Genomic DNA, 16249 nt, shown 5'->3' on the forward strand with positions numbered 1-16249 from the left:
AATACAAGCTAGGACCTTCTTATTGGCAGGTTTTGCATCTGTGGAGTTTTGACTTGCCTGGTGACATCACCAGGCGGTATAAGTTAATATAGACCAATAACAAAGAAAGTTCCAAACCTCTGCCAATAACAGCTAATTTTAAGATTACATAACTCTCCCCTCTTCACACAGACCTCTCCAGACAGTCCTAGCAAAATTATTGCTTGTTTTTAGCTAAAAAGCTATTTTTGTTAATGTTTTACAATTTTAATGGAAAACTATTCCAGTAAGGTACTTAATCGTAACCCTGAAATTATTTGATATTGAGATAAAAACGACTGCGTTGGGCCTTTAACAAAAATACTACTCAACTGATTATGAATTTAATGGTGCAATAATTTGAGAATTATTTTTGGTGGCTAGTGAACTGGAAGTAATAGAGACCAGCACACTGCCGAAAAAAGGAATAGATCCACAACTGAGGCTTGAATGCAAAATAAAGATGTTTATTGAAACATCATGGTGCCCAAACAATATATCATAGTGCAAGAAAGTGCATAAATAAAAGGTGAAAACAAAACACAAACGTTTCGGCCTCAGGCCATGATCAGTGTAAATTGTCGGCACACACACCTGGTTTCTATTTCAATAATTGCATATGTCACATGATTGGTCAAGAAAATACATCAGAAAATCTATAAATCAGTACCTAGTACAATAGAATGAATCTAGATCAAATACGAAATATACAAGCAAAATATACATGTCTAGTGAACACATGGCCCATCTATGGTTTGCGTGAAACAACAGCCTGCATAGGCCTAGACAAAAGAACAAAAGGCTGAAACATACTTTTTGCATTCCTACTTTCAGCATATAAAGTTGTCAAAACCAATTAGGCCATGAATGCAGACAATCGTAATTTCAGTTTTTTTTTTTTAAGTATTGTCCAAAGGGCAATTACTGACCACTCTAAAATCTGAGTGATAGTGGTGTGAAAAGGGTCAATTTTGGTGGTGCCTATGCTCGGATCTGTACAGCTAGATGAGAGTTTGACGCCAGCGAAAACGAGGCGGAAGTTAAAATCAGCTGATAGAGGCGACAGCCAAGCTGAAGCCTACGAGAGCAGAATAGCAGAATAGCAGAATAGCCATCTTCCCGACCAGGGAAGAGTGGAAGAGCGGGGGACTGTTGAGACAATTTGGAGGGACCCCGGTGTCGTTAGACTGCTCAAGACAACGTGGGAACGGTAGGACTACCGGTGTCAGTAGCGAAAAAGGGTCTTTTTTTTCTCTCTTTGTTTTTTACAGTATCCGGACTAGGAGTCATCGGGAACCAGTGGGGCTCGAGCGAATAAGCTTTTTTTGAAAATACAAAGGAAAATAAATTCGAATCAAGGTATTAGCTGATAGCGTAGGTTTGCAATCCAACAAATACTAAACTGCCCGTGCATCATTACCGAAGACCGTTGCTCGAAAATAGTGTATAGTCAGTCAAGTTTGACGGATGTGTAGTTCTTTAAAGGTGTCAAGGTAAACAAACACCAAAGCCCTTGTTGGAGCGGGTGCTGCTGTGTACCGTAGCTAGCTAGGGCTTTGAGACTCGGATTAGGACCAAGGGTATCCTGCCAGAGACAGTATTTGTAGAAACTAGCTAATCTTCTTTCAATATTTCCCTTAAATTAGAAATCTTAGCCATAATGATTGTGATTAATGACAATCGAGACTCTTGCATTTTAAAGATGTTAGCTAGCTAATTTAGCAAGCTACTCTTGTTGGCCAGTGTTGGCTTACTACTGCAGCTAGCTGGGTAGTTAGCATTAGCAGTTAGCTAGCATTAGCCAACTAGCTAAACTATTAACAAGCTATCAGCTCCTCAAGTTTGAGTAGTGAATGTCTGTCAAATAAAGAATGAGAGACTGTAGCTATCTGGATTATACTTATTATTTTATTCACGTTTTATCCCCAGGGGAAATTAAATAGGCCTGCTAGATTTCATTGCTTGCAAGCTTTTGGAACATTCTGTACAGTTGTCTCGAGACGGGCAGTGTGTAGCATAGCTGATTCGTCAAGAAGGGGAGGAGGTAGGAAATGGAGGAAAACAAGTTACGTTTATGTAGATTTAAAGTTAAGTACAATACTTGACGTCAATATTTATTTTGACGGGTTGGGTTAATCTTAGCCAATGTAGAAAGTGTTTCATTAAAAGTAGTTAACCCTATCAAAATGTGTCTGTATGAGTGACTTGTAAGCGAGTGGGGGTCGTCTCCCTCGAAGTACTGTCCACTCAACTAGACAGTCGAGCAGAAACAGTCCAACTCGAAACTGAGTGGTGGTAGGGGACAGAAAGTAAATTGTTACCGGACTGGGATCAACTTTCACAGACGACATGGCTATACAGTGTCTCAGATAAGTTATCACCCTAAATGTCAAGGCCTTGGTAAGAAAGATAAAAAGTCCTTGTGTTCCGTAGTTGTGCCTCCCTTTTCCAGATACTGAATACTAATTTGGTACAATTTGTGACGAGAAAGTATTTTTCCCCCCCTACCATTGAGAATGGATATTATTGTTTTACTGTGTAGCTCGCCTGCAAGACCACAGTGAGCTCTCAGCAGTGTTTTGGTTGTGTTGCGCTCACCCATCCCCAAAATTTTACTGGAGACTTGTGGACGTCTTCTTTGTTTCTGCTGCCTGTCAGTGGTGGGCAGCTCTCACCCATTAAAAAATATATATATTTTGACGGAAGGCCTTGGCTATTGTACAGTCCATTTGAATCCTGAGTTATATAGCCTATAGTGGATGTAATGGAACTAATGTTCGCCGAGTGGGAAGACGGAGAGAGGTTCTCCTTCGAAGATTCTGACCGGTTCGAGGAGGACTCGCTCTGCTCCTTCATATCAGAAGCTGAGAGTCTGTGTCAGAACTGGAGGGGATGGAGAAAACAGTCTGCTGGACCAAATTCTCCTACAGTTAAGATTAAAGGTAAACACACACTTCACCTTTCATTCTGTTACTTGTACTCACATCCTCTTATTACACTTTCAGTGTCCTCATACTCATATTGACCTTTGACCACATAAAACCACTTGATGCTTGTTACCAAATAACATTGTGTGGTGGCCAGCATGAGTTCTCACTTCTCTTATGCCTGTGATGATGGATCCAAAACATCTGAAAGCCTGTCCTGAATCTGAATTTGTTGGATGTCAGTGTTTTCTTGTGAACATTTCACACAAGCATTACATTCATGCAGTAGCCCGCTTCCAGATGATGGCTTGCACATCCTCTTCACTAAGAGCCAATTTATGCTTTATCCGAAAATGTGGTCGGAGGCGCTGTATGAATGGTGTGATGCAATTACGGAGCCTCCGGAGGCACGCAGAGGCCAAATTGAGCTCTGTACCGCATTGCCGTGCACCTCTCAAATTTTGTACCAATGCGGAGAGCTCTGTATAGATCCGCATTGACATGATTGGTTGACGGTAGGTGAGGGCGGGAGGTCCTATATAAACACAAACTCACTTCCTTGACAACTTCCTTGACAACTTCCTTCACAACAGCTCTGCGCTGCTCCGCGAAGCGCAAGAAGTATGAATGCCCTGACTTCTGCAGAGGCCATATCACTGTAAATGATGCACGGCCAATGCAGACGTCGGATTGACTAAATTTAAGGGATTAAAAATAAGTAATCAAATAAAAACTAAGTAATATACACAACTTAAATATGTTATTAAAGTAAGTAATGTGAATAAATTATGATTAGTGATAAGCAGTAATGGGCATTCACTACCATCATGGGGCTCTTATTAATTGTTATTATTCATTCAACCCACTGTCAGGAAAAAGGCAGGTGATGGCTGAGGGAAGCTTAAATCATTTTAATGTCATTATTTGATCATTTATTTAATGTTTTTGTTTGTTTGTAAGGAAACAGAGATTGAAAAAGGAATATTTTTCAAATAATAGAACCGAAACCGAACCAATCTCAAAAAGCACTAATCGCTCAGCACTAGTTTATAGAGATGTAAATCACCTTGGTTCTCTGTTTGTCGAGCATGAAAAGCTCAAGCCTAGAATCTAATGCCATAGAATTCACACAACTGCCTTGGGCTTAAGCCAATAGAAACATACATTTTATTTCCCCCACTATTTGTAACGCAATAAACTCCAGTAACTCAATTAAACTAGCCTAAATATAATTTCTGTTTTGTTTTTGTTATAGGTTCCTAGAACTCAAACTAAAACAGTTGCTAGCACTGCTCTGGTGGTGGGTGATTTGATGAGATGTGAAGATGGCAGTATGTGTGGAATAGCTGTGGTGGTGATACACCACCATTGATGCCTTTGGCCCTACATGCCCTTCTCCATGAAAACCAGGAGTCAGCCCCTATAACCTGTTAGATTAGGAGAGGGGATGAGGATGGTGTCCGCTGAGGGCCAGGGCTTTGTTTTGGGTGTGTAGTGGTTGTATGCTGGGCCTAGCTTGGTTGTCATCTTATTTCCTTTTCTGAAGAGTTGGTCAACATGAATTTGAGAAACAATACAACATGTTCTGCGTCATCCTGACAAAGGAGTCATATCCTGTTTAACACTTTTTTGGTTACTACACGATTCCATATGTGTTATTTCATAGTTTTGATGTCTTCACTATTATTCTACAATAAAAAAAATAGTGAAAAGAAAGAAACCCTGGAATGAGTAGGTGTCAACTTTTGACTGGTACTGTACTTTTTTAAATTTATTTTTTTACTTTGATTTCATTGAGGATAGTTTATTTATTTGTTTTTTATTTACATTTTAGTCATTTAGCAGATGCTCTTATCCAGAGCGACTTACAAATTGGTGCATTCAACATAGGATAGCCAGTGGGACAACCACCACTGGGGGAGGGGGGTGTAGAAGGATTACTGTTATTCCAGGTATTCCTTAAAGAGGTAGGGTTTCAAGTGTCTCCGGAAGGTGGTCAGTGACTCCGCTGTCCTGGCGTCATGGGGGAGCGTGTTCCACCATTGGGGTGCCAGAGCAGCAAATAGCTTTGACTGGGCTGAGCGGGAACTGTGCTTCCGTAGAGGTAGGGGGGCTAGCAGGCCAGAGGTGGATGAACGTAGTGCCTTTGTTTGGGTGTAGGGTCTGATCAGAGCCTGAAGGTAAGGAGGTGCCGTTCCCTCACAGCTCCATAGGCAAGCGCCATGGTTTTGTAGTAGATGCGAGCTTCAACTGGAAGCCAGTGGAGTGTGCGGAGGAGTGGGGTGACATGAGAGAACTTGGGAAGGTTGAACACCAGACAGGCTGCAGCGTTCTGGATAAGTTGTACGGGTTTAATGGCACAGGCAGGGAGCCCAGCCAACAGCGAGTTGCAGTAATCCAGACGGGAGATGACAAGTGCCTGGATTAGGACCTGTGCCGCTTCCTGTGTAAGGTAGGGTCGTACTCTGCGAATGTTGTAGAGCATGAACCTGCAGGATTGGGTCACCGCTTTGATGTTAGTGGAGAACGACAGGGTGTTGTCCAGGGCAAGGCAAGGTTCTTTGCCCTCTGGGAGGAGGACACAATGGAGTTGTCAACCGTGATGGCGAGATCATGGAGCGGGCAGTCCTTCCCCGGCAGGAAGAGCAGCTCCGTCTTGCCGAGGTTCAGCTTGAGGTGGTGATCCGACATCCACACTGATATGTCTGCCAGACATGCAGAGATGCATACATCACCACCTGGTTATCAGAAGGGGGAAAGGAGAAAATTAATTGTGTGTCGTCTGCGTAGCAATGATAGGAGAGACCATGTGAGGATATGACAGAGCCAAGTGACTTGGTGTATAGAGAGAATAGGAGAGGGCCTAGAACTGAGCCCTGGGGGACACCAGGGGTGAGAGCACGTGGTGCGGAGACAGATTCTCGCCACGCCACCTGGTAGGAGCGACCTGTCCGGTAGGACGCAATCCAAGAGTGAGCAGCACCGGAGATGCCCAACTCGGAGAGGGTGGAGAAGAGGATCTGATGGTTCACAGTATCAAAGGCAGCAGATAGGTCTAGAAGGATAAGATTAGAGGAGAGAGAGTTAACTTTAGCAGTGTGGAGAGCCTCCGTGACACAGAGAAGAGCAGTCTCAGTTGAATGACCAGTCTTGAAACCTGACTGGTTTGGATCAAGAAGGTCATTCTGAGAGAGATAGCAGGAGAGTTGGCTAGAGACGGCACGCTCAAGAGTTTTGGAGAGAAAAGAAAGAAGGGATACTGGTCTGTAGTTGTTGACATCGGAGGGATCGAGTGTAGGTTTTTTGAGGAGGGGTGCAACTCTCACTCTCTTGAAGACAGAAGGGACATAGCCAGCGGTCAAGGATGAGTTGATGAGTGAGGTGAGGTGAGGTAAGGGAGAAGGTCTCCGGAAATGGTCTGGAGAAGAGAGGAGGGGATAGGGTCAAGCGGGCAGGTTGTTGGGCGGCCGGTCGTCACAAGTCGCAAGATTTCATCTGGAGAGAGAGGGGAGAAAGAAGTAAAAGCATAGGGTAGGGCAGTGTGAGCAGGACCAGCGGTGTCATTTGACTTATTTATGAGGATTGAATGTCGTTAACCTTCTTTTCAAAATGGTTGACGAAGTCATCCACAGAGAGGGAGGAGGAAGAGGATTCAGCAGGGAGGAGGTGGTGGCAAAGAGCTTCTTAGGGTTAGAGGCAGAGGCTTGAAATGTAGAGTGGTAGAAAGTGGCTTTAGCAGCAGAAACAGAGGAAGAAAATGTAGAGAGGAGGGAGTGAAAAGATGACAGGTCCGCAGGGAGTCTAGGATAGTGCTGTTGGAGTGACTTAATCTGTCAATGATTTGTAAGGCTGGCCAGCCTGGCTGTGTGGGTAGAGTTGTACACTGGGGGTCCGTGTGTGTGTGAGTGGGGGTCCTGGAGTAACTGTTTCAGCTGAGTTCTCTGAGCTGTCTTATTGGACGGCAGCTGGGGAGGGTCAAATAGAGCGCTGACCCGTGTGCGTTGAACAAGCAAGTATGGAACCGGTGGGGGGAGAACTATTTATTCGAAGCCTCAGCTAGGGGAGGGAGGGTGTGTGTGCGGGCAGGCCTGTTTGTTTGCGTTTAAGGAGTGGTGGGGGAAGGGTGGAGTGGAGTCAGCTGTGGGCTATATAGAGGGCTTTGTCTTGTGCAGGTCATTTACTTCAGAGCTGGGGATTGTGGTTTAGTATTATGAATCTGCATATTGCTGCAGATCTTGCACGAAAGAGTTGCCAAACCTTAAAATCCTATAATCTAAAATCATGGTCAGATCCCCAAAAAAGTGAGATTAGTAAGAGATTTTACTGAAGGTTACCCATGAAGGCTAGCCTATATCTCTATCTCAATTGCTCAAAATGTAGGGTATGGTTAGGGTTTTGGTTAGGCCCAATGCATCTGTTGGCTCTGTTAATCTCCTTCTTCCTAACCACAGACTGGAGAGAGCCAGTAAGCACATAGCCTACTGGGCATGTGCGTGAGCAGCAATCGTTCACCTTTTCACCACTCTACAATTGAACAGCTGTTTGAGCGTGGCACCCCCCCTGCTCTCTCCTGATTGGTCAGTAAGGAGTTAGTCACTGCAACTGGCAGTGACTGGATGGCAACAAAGACTCTGCGAGACCTTGTTACGGCGCCGTTTCTCTAGAGAGAAATCAAATTATTCACGAGAGAAATTAGGCCAAGAACTATGTGGGATGCTGGGCTGATTGGAAGTTGTAGTTTTCATTAGGCAAATATTCTACTTAATTACCAAGTTTCTGCGCTGAACTTAACTTCCATGACCATAATCCATTGCGCCTGTTTCTGGCCACAGACAGTAGCACATACACACACACACACACAGACCTTTCTGTAGTGGACCTGTCGCACACAGTGTTGCCAACTAATTTTCAGGGGAAGTTGCTAGAGGCAGGTAGATTTGTTGCTAAATGATGTTGTGATGTCATTGCGTGATTACGTAGAATACACAATAACGTTACTCAAAGTGACTGGCCATCTCGGCGACAAATATGATTTGACATTTGTTAGTTTAGATTTGTTTGTTTATTATCACATATTTTTATTTGAAAAAGTAATATCTCCGTGTAGCTCAGTTGGTAGAGCATGGCACTTGCAACGCCAGGGTTGTGGGTTCGATTCCCATGGGGGGCCAGTATGAAAATGTATGCACTCACTTAACTGTAAATCGCTCTGGATAAGAGCGTCTGCTAAATGACTTAAATGTAATATAAACACAACACATTTTATATGATCAGATCTTTTTATTTTTAAACACAACACATTGAATTATTGAACAATTACACATTATTGAACAATTACATTTTATTTATTTTCTTAAAACTAGTAAACCTACACATTCTGAACAATTATAGTTTTGTGCAGTGTATTGGTTGTTAGTTAACATGCTACCTAACTGATCAACAATTATAGGTACAAGCTAATGACAAGGTATATATGCTATTTTATTGAACAAGCAACTTAACTGAAATAATGATGCGTGCGCTAGGCATCTCTCTCCAGCTCTCTCCAGGTTGTTGTGCTGCTTGGCTGGCCTGCTGCTGCCTGTGCACGAGCTGAGCGCCTGCTGCTGACATCACAATGCACTTTTGCAGCCAGTGTGTGACAGAGAAAATCGTTTTTGTCATTTAGAGGGAAAACGTGTGCATTTTAGCGTTTGAGTCACTTTTCAAAAGTTGCTAAAAGTTCCTGTTTGGAAAAAAAGTTGCCAGGGCAGTCTGAAAAGTTTCTAGATATAGCAACACAATTGTTAAATTGGCATCACTGAACTCGCACAAGATATTTAGCATAAAGTCAGTCCCCCGCTGTATGGGGATCAAGCTTTCACTCTTCGACTGCCTTCATGTCTGACAACATTGAAAGAAGGGAACTGTCGCTTTTTTACTTTACAGACGGCTTTTTGTAGGCACTAACAGGCTAACTGCCATGGCTAGTTGGCCAAAGCCTATGACGATTTTTCTTTTTGTAGGGTTTTTGGATAAACGCTGAAAATAAGGTCTGTGGTAAACACACGCTTAGGCGATCTTAAATGTTTTGTTGTATGAGATAATCTGAGATAAAAAAAGATGACATCAATTTTTATGGATTTTGTAGCATTTATGTAATCAAAACAAGTAAAAAGCTAATGATGTGCTAACATGTAAAAAATTAAACTACACCTCAGATCGCATGCCTTTTATGTCTAGCTAACAGGCTTAGTTTACCTTATCAGACAGACCCAAAGTTTTTTCTGGACAACATCGTCCGGGAACCGATAAAATGAGCACCTTCCCGCTGAAGAGATGGTTGCAGCCTGGAGCAGACCAATATACCACCCTTGTGTTTTTGTTCAAGCTGGTAAGCAGGAAGCTAACTAGCTTTTTGGCGGACTGTAGCATAGACTAGTGTGCGTGGTCGGCGTAGTGACGTGAACATTTTTACGACTGATGTTGTAGTTCCATTTCTGATAGTTAGCGACTTGTTAGCAACTGACTTATTTTGAGCACATAAAGGTCATCCATCTTATCTGACTGATATTATTTAATAGAAGAAAATGTATAAGATCTCCTGAGCCTGCGTAGGAATGCCCAATGAACCAAAGGTATAAAATGCTAACTAATTTCCGTTTTTTGGGACTACAAGCTGGCGAGCTCTACGGCACAGAGACAGTTCATGAGGTAGCTCTACCCGATTTGATAGTTGAAGTAGTTGCTAATAAGCAGTCTTGAAAGTATGCCTTATCCACTTTTGAAGAACTAGTCAAATTGAAGAACTAGTAAAACTACTAGCCTAGCTAAATAGGATGAATCGTTCAATGGGGAGCACAGAGAACATTAGATGGTTGTCTGGCTGCTACTGCCTGAGCAGAGATGGGATAAGACTAAGTTTAAGGGATTAAAAATAAGTAATATACACAACTTAAATATGTTATTAAAGTAAGTAATGTGAATAAATTATGATTAGTGATAAGCAGTAATGGGCATTCACTACCATCATGGGGCTCTTTATTAATTGTTATTATTCATTCAACCCACTGTCAGGAAAAAGGCAGGTGATGGCTGAGGGAAGCTCAAATCATTTTAATGTCATTATTTGATCATTTATTTAATGTTTTTGTTTGTTTGTAAGGAAACAGAAATTGAAAAATGAATATTTTTCAAATAATAGAACCGAAACCGAACCAATCTCAAAAAGCACTAATCGCTCAGCACTAGTTTATAGAGATGTAAATCACCTTGGTTCTCTGTTTGTCGAGCATGAAAAGCTCAAGCCTAGTATCTAATGCCATAGAATTCACACAACTGCCTTGGGCTTAAGCCAATAGAAACATACATTTTATTTCCCCCACTAGTTGTAACGCAATAACTCCAGTAACTCAATTCAACTAGCCTAAATATAATTTCTGTTTTGTTTTTGTTATAGGTTCCTAGAACTCAAACTAAAACAGTTGCTAGCACTGCTCTGGTGGTGGGTGATTTGATGAGATGTGAAGATGGCAGTATGTGTGGAATAGCTGTGGTGGTGATACACCACCATTGATGCCTTTGGCCCTACATGCCCTTCTCCATGAAAACCAGGAGTCAGCCCCTATAACCTGTTAGATTAGGAGAGGGGATGAGGATGGTGTCCGCTGAGGGCCAGGGCTTTGTTTTGGGTGTGTAGTGGTTGTATGCTGGGCCTAGCTTGGTTGTCATCTTATTTCCTTTTCTGAAGAGTTGGTCAACATGAATTTGAGAAACAATACAACATGTTCTGCGTCATCCTGACAAAGGAGTCATACACACCTACAGTTTAAGTTTACGTACACTTAGGTTGGAGTCATTAAAACTCGTTTTTAAACCACTCCACAAATTTCTTGTTAACAAACTATGGTTTTGGCAAGTCGGTTAGGACATCTACTTTGTGCATGACACAAGTAATTTTTCCAACAATTGTTTACAGATTATTTCACTTATAATTCACTGTATCACAATTCCAGTGGGTCAGAAGTGTACATACACTAAGTTGACTGTGCCTTTAAACAGCTTGGAAAATTCCAGAAATGATGTCATGGCTTTAGAAGCTTCTGATAGGCTAATTTACATAATTTGAGTCAATTGTAGGTGTACCTGTTGATGTATTTCAAGGCCTACCTTCAAACTCAGTGCCTCTGCTTGACATCATGGGAAAATCCAAAGAAATCAGCCAAGACCTCAGAAAAAAAAATGTCGACCTCCACAAGTCTGGTTCATCCAAACGCCTGAAGGTACCACGTTCATCTGAGCAAACAATAGTAAGCAAGTATAAACACCATGGGACCACACAGCCGTCATACCGCTCAGGAAGGAGACGCGTTCTGTCTCCTAGAGTTGAACGTACTTTATAATATAATAATATGCCATTTAGCAGACGCTTTTATCCAAAGCGACTTACAGTCATGTGTGCATAAGTCTTTGGTGCGAAAAGTGCAAATCAATCCTAGAACAACAGCGAAGGACCTTGTGAAGATGCTGGAGGAAATCGGTACAACATTATCTGTATCCACAGTAAAACGAGTCCTATATATCGACATAACCTGAAAGGCCGCTCAGCAAGGAAGAAGCCACTGCTCCAAAACCGCCATAAAAAAACCAGACTATGGTTTGCAACTGCACATGGGGACAAAGATTGTACTTTTTGGAGAAATGTCCTCTGGTCTGATGAAACAAAAATAGAACTGTTTGGCCATAATGACCATCGTTATGTTTTGAGGAAAAAGCGGGATGCTTGCAAGACGAAGAACACCATCCCGACGTGAAGCACGGGGGTGGCAGCATCATGCTGTGGGGGTGCTTTGCTGCAGGTGGGACTGGTGCACTTCACAAAATAGATGGCATCATGAGGAAGGAAAATTGTGGATATATTGAAGCAACATCTCAAGACATCAGTCAGGAAGTTAAAGCTTGGTCGCAAATGGGTCTTCCAAATGGACAATGACCCCAAGCATACTTCTAAAGTTGTGGCAAAATGGCTTAAGGACAACAAAGTCAAGGTATTGGAGTGGCCATCACAAAGCCCTGACCTCAATTCTATAGAAAAGTTGTGGGCAGAACTGAAAAAGCGTGTGCGAGCAAGGAGGCCTACAAACCTGATTCAGTTACACCAGCTCTGTCAGGAGGAATGGGCCAAAATTCAGCCAACTTATTGTGGGAAGCTTGTGGAAGGCTACCTGAAATGTTTGACCCAAATTAAACAATTTAAAGGCAATGCTACCAAATACTAATTGAGTGGATGTAAACTTCTGACCCACTGGGAATGTGATGAAAGAAATAAAAGCTGAAATAAGTCATTCTCTCTACTATTATTCTGACATTTCACATTCTTAAAATAAAGTGGTGATCCTAACTGACCTAAGACAGGGAATTTTTACTAGGATTAAATGTCAGGAATTGTGATAAACTGAGTTTAAATGTGTTTGGCTGAGGTGTATGTAAACTTATGACTTCAACTGTAACCTCACAAATGTCATTTTTAAATTTTTCTTTCTGAAATTCATTTGTCAGAAAGACAATTCATCAAATGTACATTATTGGACTAGGCCTATATTATTATTATTATTATTATTATTATTATTATTATTATTATTATTATTATTATTATTATTATTATTATTATTATTATTATTCTGTGACTGAACTACCTGTCATGCCATTGTGTTTGCACGTCTGTGATTTCAGTGCCTGAAATACAAGGTTTATTTAAAGGGATACTGCGAGATTCTGGCAATTAAGCCATTTTTATGACTGCCTGCAGTATGAAGAAAGTTGGAGGTAGTTAACTAGTGCGAGCCAATGCTAACTAGCTTTAGCACAATGACTGGAAGTCTACAGGTACTGTAGCATACACTAGATGGATTGCAGTTTTCTGGTTGTCAACTCTACAGTCCAAGCCAGCTGAAGATGGAGCGGTTTCTGGGTAGGCCTAGGATGTTTTTAGTGACAGTTTTATTTTTAGGGTCTCTATAGCTGTGTAAGAGTGCTGTGTCTGGAGAAGGGGTCGTGTGGGTTCGGGACCCCTCAGGAAACCCAAACCCTTCCTGGGCTGACAGGACAGGCTCCTGACGGGGCTGCAGGTTTGGCAGCTGTCCTGCTCTCTGATGAGAGACCAAGGTAGCTTGAAGTCCTAAATAAGCCCAGCAGTTTTTCCTGACCACGTGAACTGACTTGTAACATGGGAGCCCAGGTTTTTCCTTGAACTAAGGCTTATGGTTTTTCCTGGTCAGTTCACATGGTCAAGACAAACTCTCGGCCCTAGTCATGATGAAGTCCAGGCAAGGGCCATGAGTTGAGAGTGTGGAGACTTGCACAAAGGCAATGTTTTTGTCAACAGGTCAAAATAGTTGACTAGACCCCCTCCCCGTCCTTGATAGGTTTACCATGATGGCTTCTGACCATCTGAACCACAGCCATCACAGTTTATTTAGACTGCTTGCTTTCCTCCATATATGGTTGAAGGCAGAAACATTTATTCTCTCTTGCTCTCTGTCTCTGTTAGATGGTCAGGTCATCCCTCTGGTGGAGCTTTCAGCCAAGCAGGTGGCGTTCCACATCCCATTTGAGGTGGTGGAGAAGGTTTACCCTCCTGTCCCTGAGCAGCTGCAGCTCCGCATCGCCTACTGGAGCTTCCCTGAGAATGAAGAGGACATCCGGTAAGGCTGGACGTACACACACTCTGAAGTCTATCTGAGATCGTCTCGGATTTCCATAATATGTTCAGCTATCTCTGGAGACACTTCGATCTTTGTGGGAATGTTGTTAAAGGCCCAATGCAGTCAAAATTATGTTTTACTGTGTTTTGTATCAGATTGTACAACAGCTAAAACTTATACTGGTTGAGAATACAATTTACACAGGACCTTCTAATCAGCATGATTTTTTCCATGGTTGGAGTTTTGGCTTGCCTGGTGACATCACCAGGCAGTATAAGTTAGACCATAAAGAGTTCCAAACCTCTGCCAATAATGGATAGCATTCAGGTTACATATCCACATTTTTGTTTATTTTTGACAATTTTAATGGAAACCTATATTATAGTAAGGTACTTAATTGTTTCCCAGAAATGATTTTATATCGAAATGAAAACTGCTGCATTGGCCCTTTTTTAAAGAATGACAAAGCAATTATATGACATGAGGCTTATTGTACAGCTTACTCACTGTCTTTCTAAATCACATTCCATTTCAGCTTATCACACACCCACTCACTTACATTCACTAAATCACTCACAACATTCACTCACGCCAAATACGCAGGAACACTCACAAAAACAATTTATGCAAATGGCTGGCACAACTTCAGAGTGGACATAGTGATCTCATCCCCCTCTCTCTGTGGATCTCCCTCTGCAGGCTGTACTCGTGTCTGGCCAACGGCAGCCCAGATGAGTTCCAGCGAGGGGAGCAGCTGTACAGGATGAGGGCTGTTAAGGACCCTCTGCAGATAGGTGAGCACTGAGCAGTGGCCTTCACCTATACCATCAAAGCACTAAGACAACAGTAGCACAGAAGGCTGAACTCTCTAAACTTCCTACAAACCTCCATAAAGTCGTCCTGGTCACACATTGTGTAGGCTTTTGCCACACACTCACCCTGTGCTTCAAAAACTAGTTGAGCATTTATCTAGTTGAGCATTAATCCCAGGTCAGATGCTGTGTTCACCTCAGTGGTGTGGGGTCCTGGTGGAGCTGCTGCATTTCTCTGCTCATCCCAGATGACTGGATTAGAGCAGTCGGACAGGCAGGCAGGATGTGTGGGGATTACAGGCGCTTTAATGGCCCTAAATGTTCCTAACAGCGCCTTACTCACCAGCTGTAACAGATAGAGCACGCCACTCTCACTGCTCATTACTAGGGCCCAGAGTTTTTCCTGACCCCGTGACCTGATCAGGAAAAACTGTGGCCACTACTGTTTTTTTCCCAGTCAGGTTACTTGGCTATATTTATCACTAATCATTAGCCGTTGACTTTGCCAACCCCCAGTTCATTAGTAGAAAGAGAACTCGGTGTAGCTTAATAGTGTAGGAATGCTACTGTTGTACTGTGCCACAGGGGTGAAATATAGTGCGTAGACCTGCTATTACATGGGCCACATCAATAGGCACCTAGGGTCAACCACAAGCCAAGCAGCCTGCCCCAACACACTGGATGTACAACTAAATGAATGGGTTATTAATCGATTACTCTCAACATCACTGAGATGCCAGCTAGGATCAAAAGTCTTGCAGTGAAATGCCCTTTTATGCACTGCTCAACAGTGGTTCATGCTTATAAGTTATGTTAAAGAAAATGCTTGTTAAGTGAAAGCCAATATCTAGAGATGTAAACTTTCCCACTGTATTAAAACTTGGAGGGGCATATACCTTTTTCAAGGACTTCCGTAACGACCCAAGGGTTCTGATTTTAAAATGTTAACAAACATTTTGAAAGCAAGCACTTTCTCTTTGTTATCTGCTCTGAGTGTACTTCATTGTTTTCCTGCCAGCCCAGGGTATGTCATTCAGTGCTGTATTAGGTTAAACGCATTAGAGCTCATTGTGAGGTAATGGAAACCCTGTCTCCCAGTGGAAATAGTAGGGGTGGAGGAGGCGTTAGACTGCCAGGTAGAAGCAGAAAGACTGGAGCAGGAACAGAGCTCAGCTCTCTGAAGGGGGCCTATTATGTTGAATCTGGAACAGTTACGCTGAGTTGTTCCTCTACTTCCATTCCCAACCTGTCCAGTTGGTAAAAGCTTTTGGCCAACCTTCGTACTCTCTCCCCCTCTCCCTCTCTCTCCTCCTATCTCCTAGTCTCTCCATGTGCATGGAAATAAAACTGCCTTTAATTTCCTGTCTGGCAGCCCAGGCTCAGGCCGTATTACAGCGCTGCTGCTGCACAATGTCGGCCAATGGCTGGCTCACCATTACAGTGGCAGCCCCAGCACTCTAAGTTTTCCTCGCCCACTTTATCATAATAACACTATTTGTCATTCCTTTGCTCCAGTCTCATTGCCTGCCACAGACAAGCAGATGGACCTTTCAGAGCTGATATTATCCCCTCTTTCTTTCACTCTGTCCCTCTGTTTCTCTCTCTCTCACACAGGTTTCCACCTCAGTGCCACCGTGGTGTCGCCCCAGGCTGGCCAATCAAAAGGGGCGTACAATGTGGCTGTCATGTTCGACCGCTGCCGCATCACCTCCTGCAGTTGCACCTGCGGGGCCGGGGCCAAGTGGTGCGCACATGTGGTGGCCCTCTGCCTCTTCAGGATCCACAACGTGAGTTTAGAGTACAGACAAGG

The 16249-nt window shown here is 42.9% G+C and overlaps 1 protein-coding gene across 10 annotated transcripts in view; it reads left to right on the forward strand.

The window, feature by feature from the left end:
• The first annotated feature begins 1067 nt into the window (after positions 1–1067).
• LOC121570303 (zinc finger SWIM domain-containing protein 8) overlaps positions 1068–16249 on the forward strand; it is a 37642-nt gene continuing 22460 nt past the window's right edge. For 6 of the 10 annotated variants that reach the window (XM_041881768.2, XM_041881790.2, XM_041881784.2 and 3 more), the window contains exons 1-4: positions 1069–2960; positions 13474–13627; positions 14327–14421; positions 16054–16226. In XM_041881768.2, coding sequence (XP_041737702.2) covers positions 2783–2960; positions 13474–13627; positions 14327–14421; positions 16054–16226 — 600 coding nt within the window. In that variant the 5' untranslated portion in view covers positions 1069–2782. Of the gene's footprint in view, positions 2961–13473; positions 13628–14326; positions 14422–16053; positions 16227–16249 lie in introns of all 10 variants that reach the window. The other 4 variants (XM_041881799.2, XM_041881814.2, XM_041881822.2 and 1 more) reach the window with 2 other exon arrangements.

This window comes from Coregonus clupeaformis, chromosome 1 (genome assembly GCF_020615455.1).
Source record: "Coregonus clupeaformis isolate EN_2021a chromosome 1, ASM2061545v1, whole genome shotgun sequence".
NCBI lineage: Eukaryota > Metazoa > Chordata > Actinopteri > Salmoniformes > Salmonidae > Coregonus > Coregonus clupeaformis.